General features: G+C 41.7%; 1 protein-coding gene across 3 annotated transcripts in view; it reads left to right on the top strand.

Moving 5' to 3' along the window:
• Window positions 1-3,542: 3,542 nt before the first annotated feature.
• ppp3cca (protein phosphatase 3, catalytic subunit, gamma isozyme, a) overlaps window positions 3,543-17,236 on the top strand; it is a 31,813-nt gene continuing 18,119 nt past the window's right edge. For 2 of the 3 annotated variants that reach the window (XM_074637632.1, XM_074637630.1), the window contains exons 1-3: window positions 3,543-4,267; window positions 10,231-10,428; window positions 11,908-12,032. In XM_074637632.1, the coding sequence (XP_074493733.1) occupies window positions 4,204-4,267; window positions 10,231-10,428; window positions 11,908-12,032 (387 nt within the window). In that variant the 5' untranslated portion in view covers window positions 3,543-4,203. The remainder of the gene's footprint in view (window positions 4,268-10,230; window positions 10,429-11,907; window positions 12,033-17,236) is intronic. The other variant, XM_074637631.1, reaches the window with a different exon arrangement.

Here is a 17,236-nt window from a genome sequence, read left to right as displayed (position 1 = left end):
TGATTGTAAATGGGTTCTATGGGTACCCACGAGTCTCCCCTTTACAGACATGCCCACTTTATGATAATCACATGCAGTATAAATGTGTTATTTTTTCCTATTCTAAAATAGTGTATGTGAATATTTCTGCATACTGGGGTCCCTAAACAGTCTTGAATTACATCAATTGGGTTTCACTGTAAAGCTGAGACTCTATTTTTTAAAATTTGACCTCACTGCATAAAATGACCTGTGGTGACCTCCAGGATAATCACAGCCTCACAAAACGTTACAGCCACAAACTAAAGACCTAGAACATTCAGAGGATGGATGGCTTTCCTAGCTAGATTGACAATAACGGGTTTTCTGAGCAGTTTACACAATAGAAGTGCTCGCCATCCAATCGCCGAAAAATTTAATTCTTGCAGAAATCTCCAAATGTCAAAAGTTTTTGATCCCAAATCACAGCATGGCTTTTCTGTGGTGTTCCTCAAGTTCTTGGTGTCTTAATGTTGTATTTTGGAGGGATTATTGATTATTTTGATCAATTCTCCAGTGGTAAAAAAATGGTTAAATTTAGCACCAAATCTGTGTAACAAATGGTACCAACCCCAAAATTGCTGCAACAACTTATGTGACATAATAGAGCATGGGAATGACCATCATATACTTCTATCATAATGTTGTAACCCCTTATACACTTTCACTATTTATTTTAATTAATTAATTCATTCATTCATTCATTCATTCATGTTTATTTCTGATTTATAACTAGAACAACTTGACACACAGTGCTGAGCTACATCTCAACTTAATCTTCAGGTTTCCAGCTTTCAGGTGTACACCGCTTCTATGTGACATCTACTGTTGAGCTGCTATCTCCCCCTAGAGACCCCCTGTACCCCACTAAAAAAGACTAAAACGGGTCTGTTGTTGGTCTCAGAGGGTTAAATCAGGAAAATGCATGAAATGTTCAAACGCAGTGAGAAAAATGGAAACACTAAGAACAATAAAAGCTGTATTCTATGGTTGTATATCTATGGTTGTATGTCTATGGTTGTATGTCTATGGTTGCACGTCTATGGTTGCACGTCTATGGTTGTACGTCTATGGTGTATTTCTATGGATGTATGTCTATGGTTGTAAGTCTATGGTTGTATGTCTATGGTTGTATGTCTATCGTCTATGGTTGTGTGTCTATGGTTGCATGTCTATGGTTGCATGTCTATGGTTGCATGTCTATGGCTGCATGTCTATGGTTGTATGTCTATGGTCTATGGTTGTGTGTCTATGGTTGTATGTCTATGGTTGTAAGTCTATGGTTGTATGTCTATCGTCTATGGTTGTGTGTCTATGGTTGTATGTCTATGGTTGTATGTCTATGGTTGTAAGTCTATGGTTGTATGTCTATGGTTGTATGTCTATGGTCTATGGTTGTGTGTCTATGGTTGTATGTCTATGGTTGTAAGTCTATGGTTGTATGTCTATGGTCTATGGTTGTGTGTCTATGGTTGCATGTCTATGGCTGCATGTCTATGGTTGCATGTCTATGGCTGCATGTCTATGGCTGTATGTCTATGGTTGTATGTCTATGGTTGCATGTCTATGGCTGCATGTCTATGGTTGCATGTCTATGGTTGTATGTCTATGGTTGTGTGTCTATGGTTGTGTGTCTATGGTTGTGTGTCTATGGTTGTATGTCTATGGTTGTAAGTCTATGGTTGTATGTCTATGGTTGTGTGTCTATGGTTGCATGTCTATGGCTGCATGTCTATGGTTGCATGTCTATGGCTGCATGTCTATGGTTGCATGTCTATGGTTGCATGTCTATGGTTGCATGTCTATGGTTGCGTGTCTATGGTTGCATGTCTATGGCTGCATGTCTATGGTTGCATGTCTATGGTTGCATGTCTATTGTTGTATGTCTATGGTTGCATGTCTATGGTTGCATGTCTATGGTTGCATGTCTATGGCTGCATGTCTATGGCTGCATGTCTATGGTTGCATGTCTATGGCTGCATGTCTATGGTTGCATGTCTATGGTTGCATGTCTATGGTTGCATGTCTATGGTTGCATGTCTATGGCTGTATGTCTATGGTTGTATGTCTATGGCTGTATGTCTATGGTTGTATGTCTATGGTTGCATGTCTATGGTTGCATGTCTATGGTTGCATGTCTATGGTTGCATGTCTATGGCTGTATGTCTATGGTTGTATGTCTATGGTTGCATGTCTATGGTTGCATGTCTATGGCTGTATGTCTATGGTTGTATGTCTATGGCTGTATGTCTATGGTTGTATGTCTATGGTTGCATGTCTATGGTTGCATGTCTATGGTTGCATGTCTATGGCTGCATGTCTATGGCTGCATGTCTATGGTTGCATGTCTATGGTTGCATGTCTATGGCTGCATGTCTATAGTTTTATGTCTATGGCTGTATGTCTATGGTTGCATGTCTATGGTTGCATGTCTATGGTTATATGTCTATGGTTGCATGTCTATGGTTGCATGTCTATGGCTGTATGTCTATGGTTGTATGTCTATGGTTGCATGTCTATGGTTGCATGTCTATGGTTGTATGTCTATGGTTGTATGGCTATGGCTGTATGTCTATGGTTGTATGTCTATGGTTGCATGTCTATGGTTGCATGTCTATGGTTGCATGTCTATGGTTGCATGTCTATGGCTGTATGTCTATGGTTGCATGTCTATGGTTGCATGTCTATGGCTGCATGTCTATGGCTGCATGTCTATGGTTGCATGTCTATGGCTGTATGTCTATGGGTGTATGTCTATGGCTGTATGTCTATGGTTGTATGTCTATGGTTGCATGTCTATGGTTGCATGTCTATGGCTGCATGTCTATGGCTGCATGTCTATGGTTGCATGTCTATGGCTGCATGTCTATGGTTGCATGCCTATGGCTGTATGTCTATGGCTGTATGTCTATGGTTGTATGTCTATGGTTGCATGTCTATGGCTGCATGTCTATGGTTGCATGTCTATGGCTGCATGTCTATGGTTGCATGCCTATGGCTGTATGTCTATGGTTGTATGTCTATGGCTGTATGTCTATGGTTGTATGTCTATGGTTGCATGTCTATGGTTGCATGTCTATGGTTGCATGTCTATGGTTGCATGTCTATGGTTGCATGTCTATGGTTGCATGTCTATGGCTGCATGTCTATGGTTGCATGTCTATGGCTGCATGTCTATGGTTGTATGTCTATGGCTGTATGTCTATGGTTGTATGTCTATGGTTGCATGTCTATGGTTGCATGTCTATGGTTGCATGCCTATGGCTGTATGTCTATGGCTGTATGTCTATGGTTGTATGTCTATGGTTGCATGTCTATGGCTGCATGTCTATGGCTGTATGTCTATGGCTGTATGTCTATGGTTGTATGTCTATGGTTGCATGTCTATGGCTGTATGTCTATGGCTGTATGTCTATGGCTGTATGTCTATGGCTGTATGTCTATGGTTGTATGTCTATTGTTGTATTTTGGAACTCGCCCCTGAACAACGTGTTACGTTTCCATAGTGACGTCACATGGGCTCCACCATGTTGTAGGAAATTCAGCGCTGCTGCTGCTCACTGTCAGATTAGAGTCTAATCCGAGGAGGAGGAGGAGGAGGATACTCTGTGAAGACGCTGCTGCTGCATCTTGGACGGACTCTCGGGTGTTTATAGATCCTAACTAAACGCGACTTTAACGTGTGTTTGTTCTACATGAAGCAGGCTGCTGGTTGAAGATGAAGCAGTTTAACTCTCTGTCCTACATATTAACATGTTAGCTGGCTAACTAGCTGAGAGAGAGTAACTAGCTCAATCGGATTAGCAGCCTCCCTCTGCGTTACCTCAGGTTATTATTTACTCTACTTGACGACTAGCACACAGCAAACAGTCGCCTTTAAAAAGAAAAAGAAATGTGTATGACATTTCTCCATCCTTGTCCTCCTCACTACTTTGTGCTGTGATTCTTCGCTAGCTTTAATGTTGCTGCCAGCTAGCTCGGTTATTAGCCAGTGAAGCCAACAACCAGAGCTGCTCAGCTAGTTGACGTTAATCTTCACTGTTTGTTGGAAAGAGCCAACAGAAAGTACCTTAGTGCCTCCGACCAGCGACAGAAGAGCCGAGCTGTCAGGCTGATGTGCTAGCTCGTCTCCGGCCAGCCGGCTGAGTTTTAGTCCCTATATTCGCCTTCAGAGACGGAGCAGAGATGTCAGGAAAGGATAAAGACAACAAACAGGAGAAACAGTCCACGACGGAGCGGCTCGTTAAAGGTGAGTGATTCCTGCACATTGTACAGTTACAGTAACGGTTCTCCTATTAACACCATCACCACCATCAAACTGTCTCTGACTGGAAGATAACATGGACTGAAACCACCTGTAGCTATGGGAACAACTTTGTTTAAAGCCCTTCCTGTCAGTGTGTGGCTAACTATATATGTATATATGTATATATGTATGTATGTATATATGTATGTATGTATGTATATATGTATATATGTATGTATATATGTATGTATATATGTATGTATATATGTATGTATATATGTATATATGTATATATGTATGTATGTATATATGTATGTATATATGTATATATGTATGTATATATGTATGTATGTATATATGTATATATGTATGTATATATGTATGTATATATGTATGTATGTATATATGTATATATGTATGTATGTATATATGTATGTATATATGTATGTATATATGTATGTATATATGTATATATGTATGTATGTATATATGTATATATGTATGTATATATGTATATATGTATGTATATATGTATGTATGTATGTATGTATGTATGTATATATATATATATATATATATATACCAGCAACTTGGTTAAAAAATCTTAAAAAATTAACAGATTTTTTATTCAATAATAAAATAATTAATCGTACACCAGAAATTTGGCTAAAAATCAGAAAAATTAACAAAATTTTTATTTTATTATTAAAATAATTAATCGTACACCAGTAACTTGGTTAAAAATGTTAAAAATTAACAGCATTTTTATATTCAATATAAAAATAATTAATCGTACACCAGCAACTTGGTTTAAAATCTTTAAAATTTGCAGAATTTGTATTCAATATTAAAATAATTAATCATACACCAGCAACTTGGTTAAAAATCTTATATATATATATATATATATATATATATATATATATATAATGTAATCATCAATTCTTTTGTATAGTCCATTATAGTCCTATCCATTGGGGTTTCTAAGCTGTTCCCTTCTACCAGGAGATGCTCAGAAATGGGGGTGAATCAGGGCATCAAGAGTATCATCTCCATAGTTGTCCAATGCTATATGTAATACACCACCATGTGCAGAATTCAAAGGCGAGAAGTCATCCTATATCGGTGGCCAATCTCCTTGACATTTAGGATGGATGAAATCTTAATTCATGAGGCCCGTAGCTCACTCAGGGCCGGGAATACCCGAGGTCTGCTCAGGTTACCAGCAGAGATGGATTCCTTCACACTGAGGTCGTCCTGGCTCATTGGACAGACAGGACACCATTTGTTGTGTCTGCCTGAGACAGGACAGGCAGAGCCAAGTCCGAGGTAGCTCCCGGGAGAGAGAACCCAACCCCACCACCACCACCACCGCCACCACCACCACTACTCACTTAATGCCAACGCAGCCGACATCCCTGTCTGTCTGCAAGGGCACTGGGAGTGTGTCCTTCCAGGGGACTGGAATGCTGAAGTGTGAGCCAGTAGGGAGAGGGTGAGTTAATTGTGGAAAGAATCTCCCCAGTGATGTTCCCAACATGGCCAGCCTCATGGTGGAGAGAGAGAATAGGAATAACGTGACCGGGAAGAAGAGAGGGAAGAAATGTAGACCGCTTTGCTTTAGGGTGCGACCTGAAACCAGTGTTGGTCCTGTATTAAAACGTCAGACACAAGTTGTTGCGATCCACATCATGCATGGTTCAGAGTGCGTGGTTGTAAAATCAATAAAGAAAATGCATGAAAATAATGCAAACTTTTGGTGTAAAATATCCCTATAGGTGCAAGGTTGTAAAATTTGGACTCCATACTAGTTGTGTATGTTGACATGGAGTGGCAGCGATGTTGCCAGTGTGACTGGTGGCTCTAAGAGGGCTTAACTGGTGACTACCTGAGACTAATGCTGCTCTGCTTGTGTAAGTCAACAGTTAAGCTCATTCACTGCAGTCGACCTGGTACCTCCATCGCTGGCTCATTTCATCAGATGTTTTTCTCCCCAGTGTGAACATATTGTAGACTAGTAGGTGGGATGCCACCCACATCTGTTTGTTTTTAATCTCTAGTTCTCGATGTGACAAAGATCCATGTCAACTTTGACACAAATCGAAGTGGACCGTTGCTGTGTGTCAAAGCTGATCCTGTGCGTCTGAAATAAAACCAAAGAGAGAGGCCAGAGGGGAATGTGCGCCCGTACTACCACAGCACATGATTGACTGACAGAGATGACGAATAAACCCGACGCCTGGCTCTTTAGCTAGCGAGGCTAATACATTCACTGATAATTAGAGCAATCTGAAGTGGACTTCATGATTCATCCAGCCACAGTCTGCTCCATTCATCTCTACCCAGCCGCATCTTTGTAATTCAATCCTCCTCTATTGTGTTGATTCTGAAACAATGGCGAACATATTCTAGACCCGGGCTCGTATCACTGTCCAGAACATTATCCCGGGTGGGCAGGATGCTCGATAGTCGTGTCTTTGTGCCTCCACTCGTTTGTTGTCATGCCAGACAGTGTGGGTGTTGATGCAGAGCAGCCGTGGCGGCCCGATGTGTGTCTGTGGGTTTCAAGAGTTCATCAAACATTAATGCTAATTAGGCCAGGCAGTTTTCTAATAAGAAGCCAGTCTCAGGGCGCTGGCAGCTTATTATTTTTAACAAAACATTTTTCTTCGTCGTGGTTGTGTGTCAGAAAAATGAGCGTCCTCTCTCTTCACATTGTCTGCACCGTTGTTTTCTCTCGGCGCACAGTGTCGTCTGTTTGGATTGAGCGATGGTGTTTATCTGTGTTTGAACAGACGGGTGCAGCCTTGATTGTACAGCAAACCTACACAGAATTTATTATTATTGTTATTATGGGGTGGAAGGGGGGGACCGGCTATTATTGACCAGCGTGGCTAATTACTGCCAGCTTCCAGGCAAATCCTCGTAAATTTGGTCAGCGTGGTCGCAGCTTGAAATGTTTGACGGTCTGGTTATCTCTTATGGAGCCTATTCTGTGTCATCACTTTTTTCACAGAGTCTGCTTTGTTCATATCGGAGCTGCTTCAGTGCTTCAGTGTGACGAGGCTCTTCAGTAAACAGCCCCTGAATCTGGAAGCCCTTGCTAATAGAGGCTTTACCTAATCTGTTCTTAAGGCTCGTACCTCAGCTTACCGCTCTGTTCGCGGCCGTGCCTCGTAGGCCTGCGAGCACTTACTGTTTATTTATACCACACTGGTCAACGCATGACAGCTTGTCCTCAGCACAGGCTAGCCAACTGAGCTCTATAGCTTCTCCACTGCAGGCCAGGCTATAGTCTGTGGCCTGACTAACATCAAGTGCCAGAGTCAAACACCACTTCCCAGTCCCATATTCACAGCTTTATTGAACCAGCGATAAATGGAACAGCGTGTGTTTAAACAGCTATATAACAAACATCAGCAGCGGATCAGCTTCTAAAACTCTCGATTCCCAGACTGAGACAGAATCCTGAGTGAGAAACACATGAGGCTACCTCTGCACTGATTAGCCAACGCACCCACACTCAAAAACTCATTAACGCTGTTTTTCATATTGCACTTTGGTTCTGCTGTGTGTGGGTGTGACAGCGTTCTCAGAAAGCCTCCCTCTCTCCTCTGCTTGTTCGCTGCCTCTGGCACAGCTTATCGCACAAGGAGTGCTGTTTTCCACGAGCTGATACAAGTATTTATGTCACATCTGATGGCACGGGGTGTCCTGTGTGCACTGACCTGGTGATGAATTGATCATATCAGGATGAAACCTTCAGTACAAAGTGTATTCTGTGGAAGGTTTTCTCTGTTTTTTTATCATCACATATTTTTGCTGCACGAAGGCAGTCGTTTCTAACACTCATATATTATTTTTTGCACTCTTCCATGTAATGTCTCTGCATGCCTTACAGACGGTGTTGACAAACCTAGCTGACTAGCTTTACACCATACAGTGCTTAATTGGTGCCATAATGTATTTGGTGTGTTATTAGGCATACCAGCTGTAATCCCTTTTTACTTTGCAGGCCCTGGACGTGGGAACGCTGGATCACACTCTACTATTGTGTTGAACATTTGCAGCTTAGTGAGTCTGCTTTTGCAGCTTTATGAGCTGATGAAGCTGCTCCAGTGTTACACTATTTATCTGCACTGCGGACTAGTTGAATTTTAGCCTTTTTTTAGGGTTCGTTACAACTTTTTCATACATCAACACTTAATATAATTCCCTGCAATAATGCTCCATTTCGGAGAGTTGGATTGAATTATGCTTACATATTACATTATACGGGTGGGAAAAAAATCAATTCACATATGTATCATTGTTTTTTACAATTCTGAGATAGATGTTTTAATACCAGAATCGATATATTTGCTTCATTTGAGTCTGTGTGGAGGTAGAAGGAAGCTACCGCTTTTGTTGTTGTAGTCTGAGTAACGACGACGTCATATCCGTTCCGTATCCGTCAACCAAAACAAACTGCAGCGAGCCGAAACGAGAAAGTAGAAAACGTTGGAGGCTCTGCGTGGATACGACCTGCAATCCTCCCATTTTAAATCCAAAGTGGTAGACACTACACATACAGTAAAGTATGGAAACACTGGAAAAGCAGAGCTAGACTTCACGGCTAGAGCTGCATGCTAACTCCGTCACGGACAGAAAACGTTATCGTATCGCGATAACGTGCGGTCGAGCCGGCCGTCACTCTCATCTCCGTGGTCAAATGGGCCGACGCTACAACTGTAGAGCACCCATATACTGACATTTATGTTAAATGCATTCAAACGGCCCACGATGGAGCTGACCATGAATGTATAAAGAGAAAGGGAGCTGACGGGAGAGCTAGAGACCACCTTGGAGAAGTTAGAGGGAGTACACACGTGCGAATTTCCGGTTTTCAAAATAAGGTGTTAACAAAGGGAACTACAGTGTATATATACAAAAATACATGTATAGAAATAAGATTGATTTGATTATATTCACTAGAAGTATAAAACATTACATGTTCCTTATACATTAAAAAGAAAATACCACTAATTTGTGAGGGAAATGTCTTTATTCTTTGATTTTTGGGTCACTGGAAAAAATTTAATAAATATTTCCTGACAATGACTGATATGTTTGACTTCAGGACATCGCTGACTACATACATGCTGAAAATCAAACATTTTTACTTGATTAAATTAGATATTTTCCAAAGTAAAAGTCCCTAAAAGTGTATAATTTAACTTTTTTCCCATGGTTTAGTGTGAAAAAAGTAAAAAAAAATAACAATAAATCATAATATCGAATCGCAATACTTAAAAATCACAATACACATCGAATCGGCACCCAAGTATCGTGATAGTATCGAATCGCATTGTCCCAGCCCTGTTACATTATATAACATATCGGTGAGTTTGTATTAAAAGTTCCTTTTTAGAGTATAGCTGTCTGTGTGTAATGTGTTAACTCCACTACTATGCTACTGCACATGTAGCAGGTTCACATGTTGACTGCGTCTTGATCCTGAAGCTCTCAGGTGTCAGCCTCGAAAGCATTGACTTTTAGTGATGATGGTAAAAGGACTGTGTGGGTGGTATGGAGCAGATTACTGAGGGAAGAGGGTGGTGTGGGGCTTCTTCTTACTGTCAGTCTTGTGCATCTCTTGCATGACATTTTCATGTAGGTGTATGCATCCCTCCTCTTATGGCACCTTGGCTCGGTCAATGTAAATTGTCCGTCTCTCTTGAATACAACTGAAGCATAATGCAGTCTGAGATGCTGAACGTTTCTTCTGCTCCACGCTTCTTTCAGGGGTCATATCTTGTTATATATTACTGCATTATTGCCATCTTTTCTTGCATAGATGCACTTCTTCTAATTGTCTCTTGAATACATGTTCAGTCTCTCTAAATGCAAACAAAAGAAACATCTAATTGTAATTAACTCTCACCTATTTATCCTGATAGATGATGTTACGTTTTTCCCCTCTGCAGCTGTGCCATACCCTCCACAACATAAGCTGACCGTGAAAGAGCTGTTTGAAGATGGCAAGCCCAACGCCGAGCTGCTCCGCAACCACCTCGTCAAAGAGGGCAGGGTGGAAGAGGACGTGGCTCTGAAGATCATCAATGATGGGGCCAACATCCTCCGCCAAGAGAAGTGCATGCTGGAAGTGGATGCACCTATAACAGGTAGGCTGGCCGACAATCAGTACGAGCCCAGAGGGGACATTTGTGTTGGCAGCGCCGACCTCTGACCTCGTTGGAAAGATAAAAAGTATATACGCGACACGTACTGCATGAGATCCCCCGTGCAGGATGGTTCAGTACAGATTTTTCCACTGGCGCCCTGTTCAGTACTTTGAAAGAGTTACTACTGTGTGCAGGATACTTTAATAACTAGTGCAGGACCCGTTCAAAACGTGCAAGATCTTAACGGGCCGATTGCTGGTTCTCCACTCATGCAAACAACTTCACACTCAACACTGAGCTTCCATTGGTCCTGAGCAGTACACTCGCCATGACATTGGTTGCATCTCTTACCAATACTGGAGTATACGCATCATTTGTTGCAAAAGCGAGAGAGCTGTACCCAGCATGCCGTTCGGCAGAGTAACAGTTAATAAAGGCAACCTCTCAATACACAGTGTGTACACAACGCACTACCAATACATTGAGAATTAGATTTCCGGTCTCTCTTTCTTTATCTGTTCTTGAATGTACTGTAGCAAGCATCAGACAGCGAGCTGTACCCAGCATGCCGTTTGTCGGTGTAACAGTTAATAGGGGGTCCCCTCTCAATACACAGTGTGTACATAACGCACTACTAATAAATATCACCCGTAGAGCTCAAGAGCTCACACTCAACACTGCACTTCCTTTGGTCCTCAATACACCCGCCAAGTGTGACAGTCGATCGGATGAATGTTGTCGAGAAAATCGAAAGACGGACGGAGACTTCTTCCATTTTAGTTATATATTCAGACAGCGTAGATAGCAGCAGCTGAGGCAGTATTCCACTGTTTGTCTCTGCCGGCAGCTGGTGTCGACCAGCCTCGCAGGCTGTCAGAGTCAACTCAGTCATCAGTCAATTCTCAAAACATCCAGTATGTGCTCCCTCTGAGCTGACCTTTACATGACCTCAGTCCTAAGGTCAGCACCCTCAGATCCAAGCAGCTCCTGAGAAAAATATCATCTTTCATTTCTTGTTTTTTCTCACATAGAAGCTCCCCAGTTCTGTTACTATTCAGTTTCCCTCAACACATCATCATTTTCTCAGTGTACACTTGACTGTAATGATTCACATGTACATTGTTGAATCAATTTGAGCAATGATCAATATGAAACACTTGAGTCGCACCAGTTGAATTGAATCGTCTGCCATGATTAAATGAGCTAAAAACTGGTTCTGTCACTATTACTCCAGTATGTTTAATATCATTGCTATTATTGATAATGTTGCTAATGCATCAACATCAGAAAACACATTTTAAAAACTGAGAACAAATGAATATTTGACCTATAAAGGGAATGGAAAACCTGTTAATGTACAGAACACTTTGCATCTGCACGTTTAATAAATACAGAGGCTTGTTTTAGAATAAAGAAAGATCAACATATACCAGCGGACCTTTTTAAAATATCAGCATGCCTACTTGTTTCTTTTTACAGTATGCGGTGATGTCCATGGACAATTCTTTGACCTTATGAAGTTGTTTGAAGTGGGGGGATCACCCAGTAACACGCGGTATCTCTTCCTCGGCGACTACGTAGACCGAGGATACTTCAGTATTGAGGTAAGTTGTTGTATCTTCCAGCTTATTCATTTGTAATGATTTATTTTACATTTAAATAAATAAAAACAAAAAACATTTGGGTTGTATTGTGAAGAATGCAGTTAACATTTTGCATTCTGTTGTCAGTGAAGACCCTTGGAATACATTTCATTAGGTTTGGTTCACAAATAATGTGAAATATGTTTGGTTGACCAGTCATCCATTAGTTAGTACTGCACGTGTTACACTGTTAAAATGTGATCTTTCCTTTATAAGTTCAAGTAAACTTCTTGTCCGGCATACCGGAGTGAGCTTTCCCCCACGCCATAGTCGCGTGCAACAATTTAGAGCCATAACGACGCCTTGCATCACTTTATTCTACTTCCTCGGAGTGTGGCTCGATCACCCTTTTGGTTGATCTGTTCATTTTTATCGATCTGTGGAACGTGAGCTCGCCATGCCCACCCGCTGCTTTGCTAGTGCTATGTTTTGTGTGACGATAATGATGCTTTTGCCCACCATGCAATGCGCGTGTTTGTTTACAACCTCCAGCTATAGCTACTAACATTTAAGGCTTACTGCAGTGCTGCTTAGAGGATCTCACTTTAGTGCCAAATGACCAATCGGGGTTTTGCTGTCTGAAATTCTATTTCGATTACTGAACTTCAAAGGGCACAGGTCATACATGTTTGTTAGATGTTTAAAAATAAGACGGAGGATTGGAGCAGAGAGCTGGCTGGCTCTACAAAGTGAAACTGTAGTACTCTTATTGAGACTGATGGCCGTAGGGTGGCGGCTGTAGTAACCTTGGCTTCATGGCAGTTACAACGGTGACCCAGATTCATAGAAACACTACTGCTGTGTAACCCTCTCCTCTGGCGTCCACCTGGATGCATTTATTCATAACAGTCATACTTCCACAATGGGTTGTGTACGTTAAAACATTGCTGCCAGAGAATAGCGCTTTAAGCATCAAATGTTAGCTGTAATTAGCTATAACAAGAAACAGATCATTGATATCAGCTAGTCAAAATGAAAAATATAGTAAAATAAAATGTTCTGTAAGTTGTTGAATTGAGATAACTATGTCAGCGTCGGTGCTGACTCAATATCAGTGTTCTTCAACAACACATAAACTCGAAAAGTTCCTGTGAATACTTGAAAGGACTTGATGTGATTTTAGCTCTCTTTGTGGAGCACGAGGCCTTGTAGTACTCCACCGATTTTACACAACACAGTCTGTTTACAAGTCTGATCAATTGCCTCAAGTGATGTCACTTGAGTCAGCGACTGCCAATGTTATAAGACTGCAATGCTGAATCAGTGGAGTATTGTCTGAAGTGATCTGAGAAAGGGAAATGTGTTTTTTGTTTTGGTGTGACCGGTGCAGAAGGTAGTTTATTACAACATGTCAAATAGGGGGTGTAAGAAAATATTAAGTATCACGATATTACATTTTGTGATCCTGTATCGATTTTCCAAAACTCTGTATTGATTTTTAATGAATAGTTTACATGCAAAGATTAACTCAGTCAATACTTTATTTCTTTTTCAAGGAGATGCTCCCTGTCAGTGTATGTGTCCTCTCAAAGTAGAGCTCTGATGGTGGATGTTGTAGTGACGATTACATTAAAAAACAATTTTTTTACTCCGATTTTATGCATACAGCGGTGTGTTCTTTATAAAGTTCTCCTAAAATTAGATTTAAGAGATCACAACATATTGCCTTGCTTACAGTATCATAACATAACATCTTAACCCATGTATCATGATACATATCGTATGACCAGATTCTTGCCAATATGCAGCCCTAATGTCAGGCAGTCCTGATTCACCTGTTGATGTTTAGTTTCACTATTTGTTTGTAACATCCAGAGGACATACTTGTTAAAATGTTGCAGTGCCTTCAGGTATATTTGTACAGGAGAGCGTTGATGGTGGAGTGGGCTGTGTCCGAGTCAATAAGGCAGTATGCTAACATTTTGACCACTGTGTGGGGCCTTTTGATGGGCACTGGGTAGTACAGAGGTGGGTGAAATGTCACAGATGAAAGGAGCGGACTGAAAGAGCATAGGGGATGATAGGATGGTGCTCATTTGGGGTTTGTCTCCACCGAGGACCTCAACTATTGGCACTGGGATTATTTTTCTCATGCATTTGTATAGAGAAGTGACAGAAGAGGTGGTCTTCTGGGCCACAATGCTTGCTTACCAGTGTCCTCACCCCCACTGCGGTTGAAGCGTGGGTGGGATCAGAGTGTACTGTACATCCTGCTGTCAACACTGTGTCACAACTAACATGGAGCAACCAATTAAAGTAACGGAACAACACATACTGTATGTTGAAGGGGTGTAACAATACGTTTTTCCAACGATTTTTGCAACTTCAGGACCTGCTGCTTCAGTTCTGAAGATACAAGGCAATGCAATATTTAAAAAATAATAATAATAATAAAATAAACAAACTTCTATTCAAGTTAATTGAACAGTGGTTTAACCTGCTGCTTCTATTCTCATTTTCAATATAAATGGTAGAGCAATAATATTGGCGTCTCAGTAGGTGCTTGGAAAGATTGGTCGTGTTGCCGTTCTATTTTATCTGGCTTTTACATACTCTACATATTCTGCAGCGAGTGATTTATCAAGGACATCTCCCTTTTTTTTGCAAAAGCCAAAATATTTCCACACACTGGACCTCAAACACGGCTTGAAAATCTGTCGCCCGTCTGACTCTTCCTCGCCATCAGCCTGCTTCGTTTTGTTGTCGTCTTTCTGAGATGCGCTGCTGGTGCATGTTGATGACGCTAAACACGGGGGAGCGTGAACCGGAGTAACATTTCTTTACTAATAAAAGTGCTAAAAAATACATCCATATAACGTTATAAATACAATGTGCAAATTCTTAGTATCGATACAACAGATTATTTACCTTGCAAATCAATTTTAGATCGATATACGTACCCCGTGAAGGACAACTTGATGAGTACCTATCGATGTAGTTGGATCGTAGGAATATAAATTGATGTAGTTGATGAATCGTTACACCACTAGTATGCTGACATGATATACAGTCAAGTAATTATTATAATAGAAGTAAAAACAGGTCAGCCTAGAGGGATGTGTCATTTATCCTGTGTAGAGACTATACCTGGCACTGAATGAGCTTTTGTCACTTACCTACTGTACTGTAGTTTACAACTTAACACATTGGTTGGTCCAAACCTGTTAAATTAAAATTCAAAGAGGTCCAAACCTCATAATATCTAAATTGCATCCTACATCTGTCAAATAAAATCAACGTGCATTTCCATATCATATCATATCATTCAAAGTGGGATGCTTTTCACTTACAGACACATTGAACTAAGGAATTGTCCTAGCACAATGAAATTAATGCCTACATTTCAAATGAAAGAAAACAAGACAGAATCTTCTCAATGAAATGAATAAAAAGTGCCTCAGCAGAGCTTTCCATTCTCGTGCTCATGTGTAGGTGCTCATCGGTGAGCCTGGAACGGTACCAGGTTTTAAAAATGTTCACAGGTGAGAAAGCTGACTCACAAATGTAAGTCGATCCCAACATGGTGGAGGTGTGTAGTGCTACTTTGGTTCGACCAAGGAGAACCGTCTGTAAACCAGAAAGTAGCAGGTCCGTTGCTCCATGCTGTCATCTCTCTCAAATCTCTCTAAAGCTGGGCATACACTGTACGATTTTAGCCCGTTTCTTGCCCGTATTTTGAGCTGCACGACTCATTTTAGAGTCGGACCGAATTTCAGCTTCGTCAGGTGTCGTTTGCCATGCAGTGTGACCGGCGAGGACCGATTAACTCCTCCCAACTGGCCATCGGACAGATGAATTTCTGACATGTCAGAAATTTGGTTCGGCCGTCCACAGACTGTCACACAGTTGGAGCAGAGCCACGAGCCGATTCCCCAACGTCAGCGCCTTTTTTCTCCTATTTTTACAGTAATCAGAGCGCAGCTATCAAGATAACGATGTACAATAGATATAGCTAGTAAAACGTAGCAAGCTTACTTCCAATTCTATCGGAAAAATGGACAAGCCATACTGTCCACGACTTCCTCGCCACCTGTGAGTCCATATAACATTACTCCGCTGCCTCTTTTTTTTAGACGTTTCAGCAAAACAGGATGGCAGATGATCAAGGCAGCACGTTTCTGCCTTGTTAGCATTGTGACCCGTACAGACCTCTGCTAGCAAACACACTTTACCTGCCTCGGAGCTTTCAAACTAATCTTTATTGACGCTCCACAGCCAGAACGGTCGGCTGGGGACGAAGGAACCGTACAGTGTGATCACTCAGGTTGTGGCTGATGATCGGACCGTGCAGTGTGATCACTCAGGTCGTGGCTGATGATCGGACCGTGCAGTGTGATCACTCAGGTCGTGGCTGATGATTGGACTGTGCAGTGTGATCACTCAGGTCGTGGCTGATGATCGGACCGTGCAGTGTGATCACTCAGGTCGTGGCTGATGATTGGACCGTGCAGTGTGATCACTCAGGTCGTGGCTGATGATCGGACCGTGCAGTGTGATCACTCAGGTCGTGGCTGATGATTGGACTGTGCAGTGTGATCACTCAGGTTGTGGCTGATGATCGGACCGTGCAGTGTGATCACTCAGGTCGTGGCTGATGATCGGACCGTGCAGTGTGATCACTCAGGTCGTGGCTGATGATTGGACCGTGCAGTGTGATCACTCAGGTCGTGGCTGATGATCGGACCGTGCAGTGTGATCACTCAGGTCGTGGCTGATGATCGGACCGTGCAGTGTGATCACTCAGGTCGTGGCTGATGATCGGACTGTGCAGTGTGATCATTCAGGTCGTGGCTGATGATCGGACCGTGCAGTGTGATCACTCAGGTCGTGGCTGATGATCGGACCGTGCAGTGTGATCACTCAGGTCGTGGCTGATGATCAGACCGTACAATGTGATCACATAAATCAGTGTTACACAACAGCATTTTTAAAATCGTACAGTGTATGCCCAGCTTTACAGTATGCTGTTGTTCTCTCTAGCTAACTGTCTACACACGGTAAACAGTCGATTTGATTGGCTCAAATGGTTGAAGCCATTGCTGTATTAACAGGATTAGCTGCGCCCGCGGTCTATAGCAGTCCGCCATTTGATGATGCCCGGACTAAATGATCAGTTGATTAATGAAGAGAACTATCTGCTGATTAATCAATAATTAAAATAATCA

The sequence above is a fragment of the Sebastes fasciatus genome, chromosome 6 (assembly GCF_043250625.1).
Source record: "Sebastes fasciatus isolate fSebFas1 chromosome 6, fSebFas1.pri, whole genome shotgun sequence".
In the NCBI taxonomy this organism is placed as follows: domain Eukaryota; kingdom Metazoa; phylum Chordata; class Actinopteri; order Perciformes; family Sebastidae; genus Sebastes; species Sebastes fasciatus.
The sequence above is the reverse complement of the archived record's forward strand: the minus strand, read 5'-3'. Positions and strand labels throughout refer to the sequence as shown.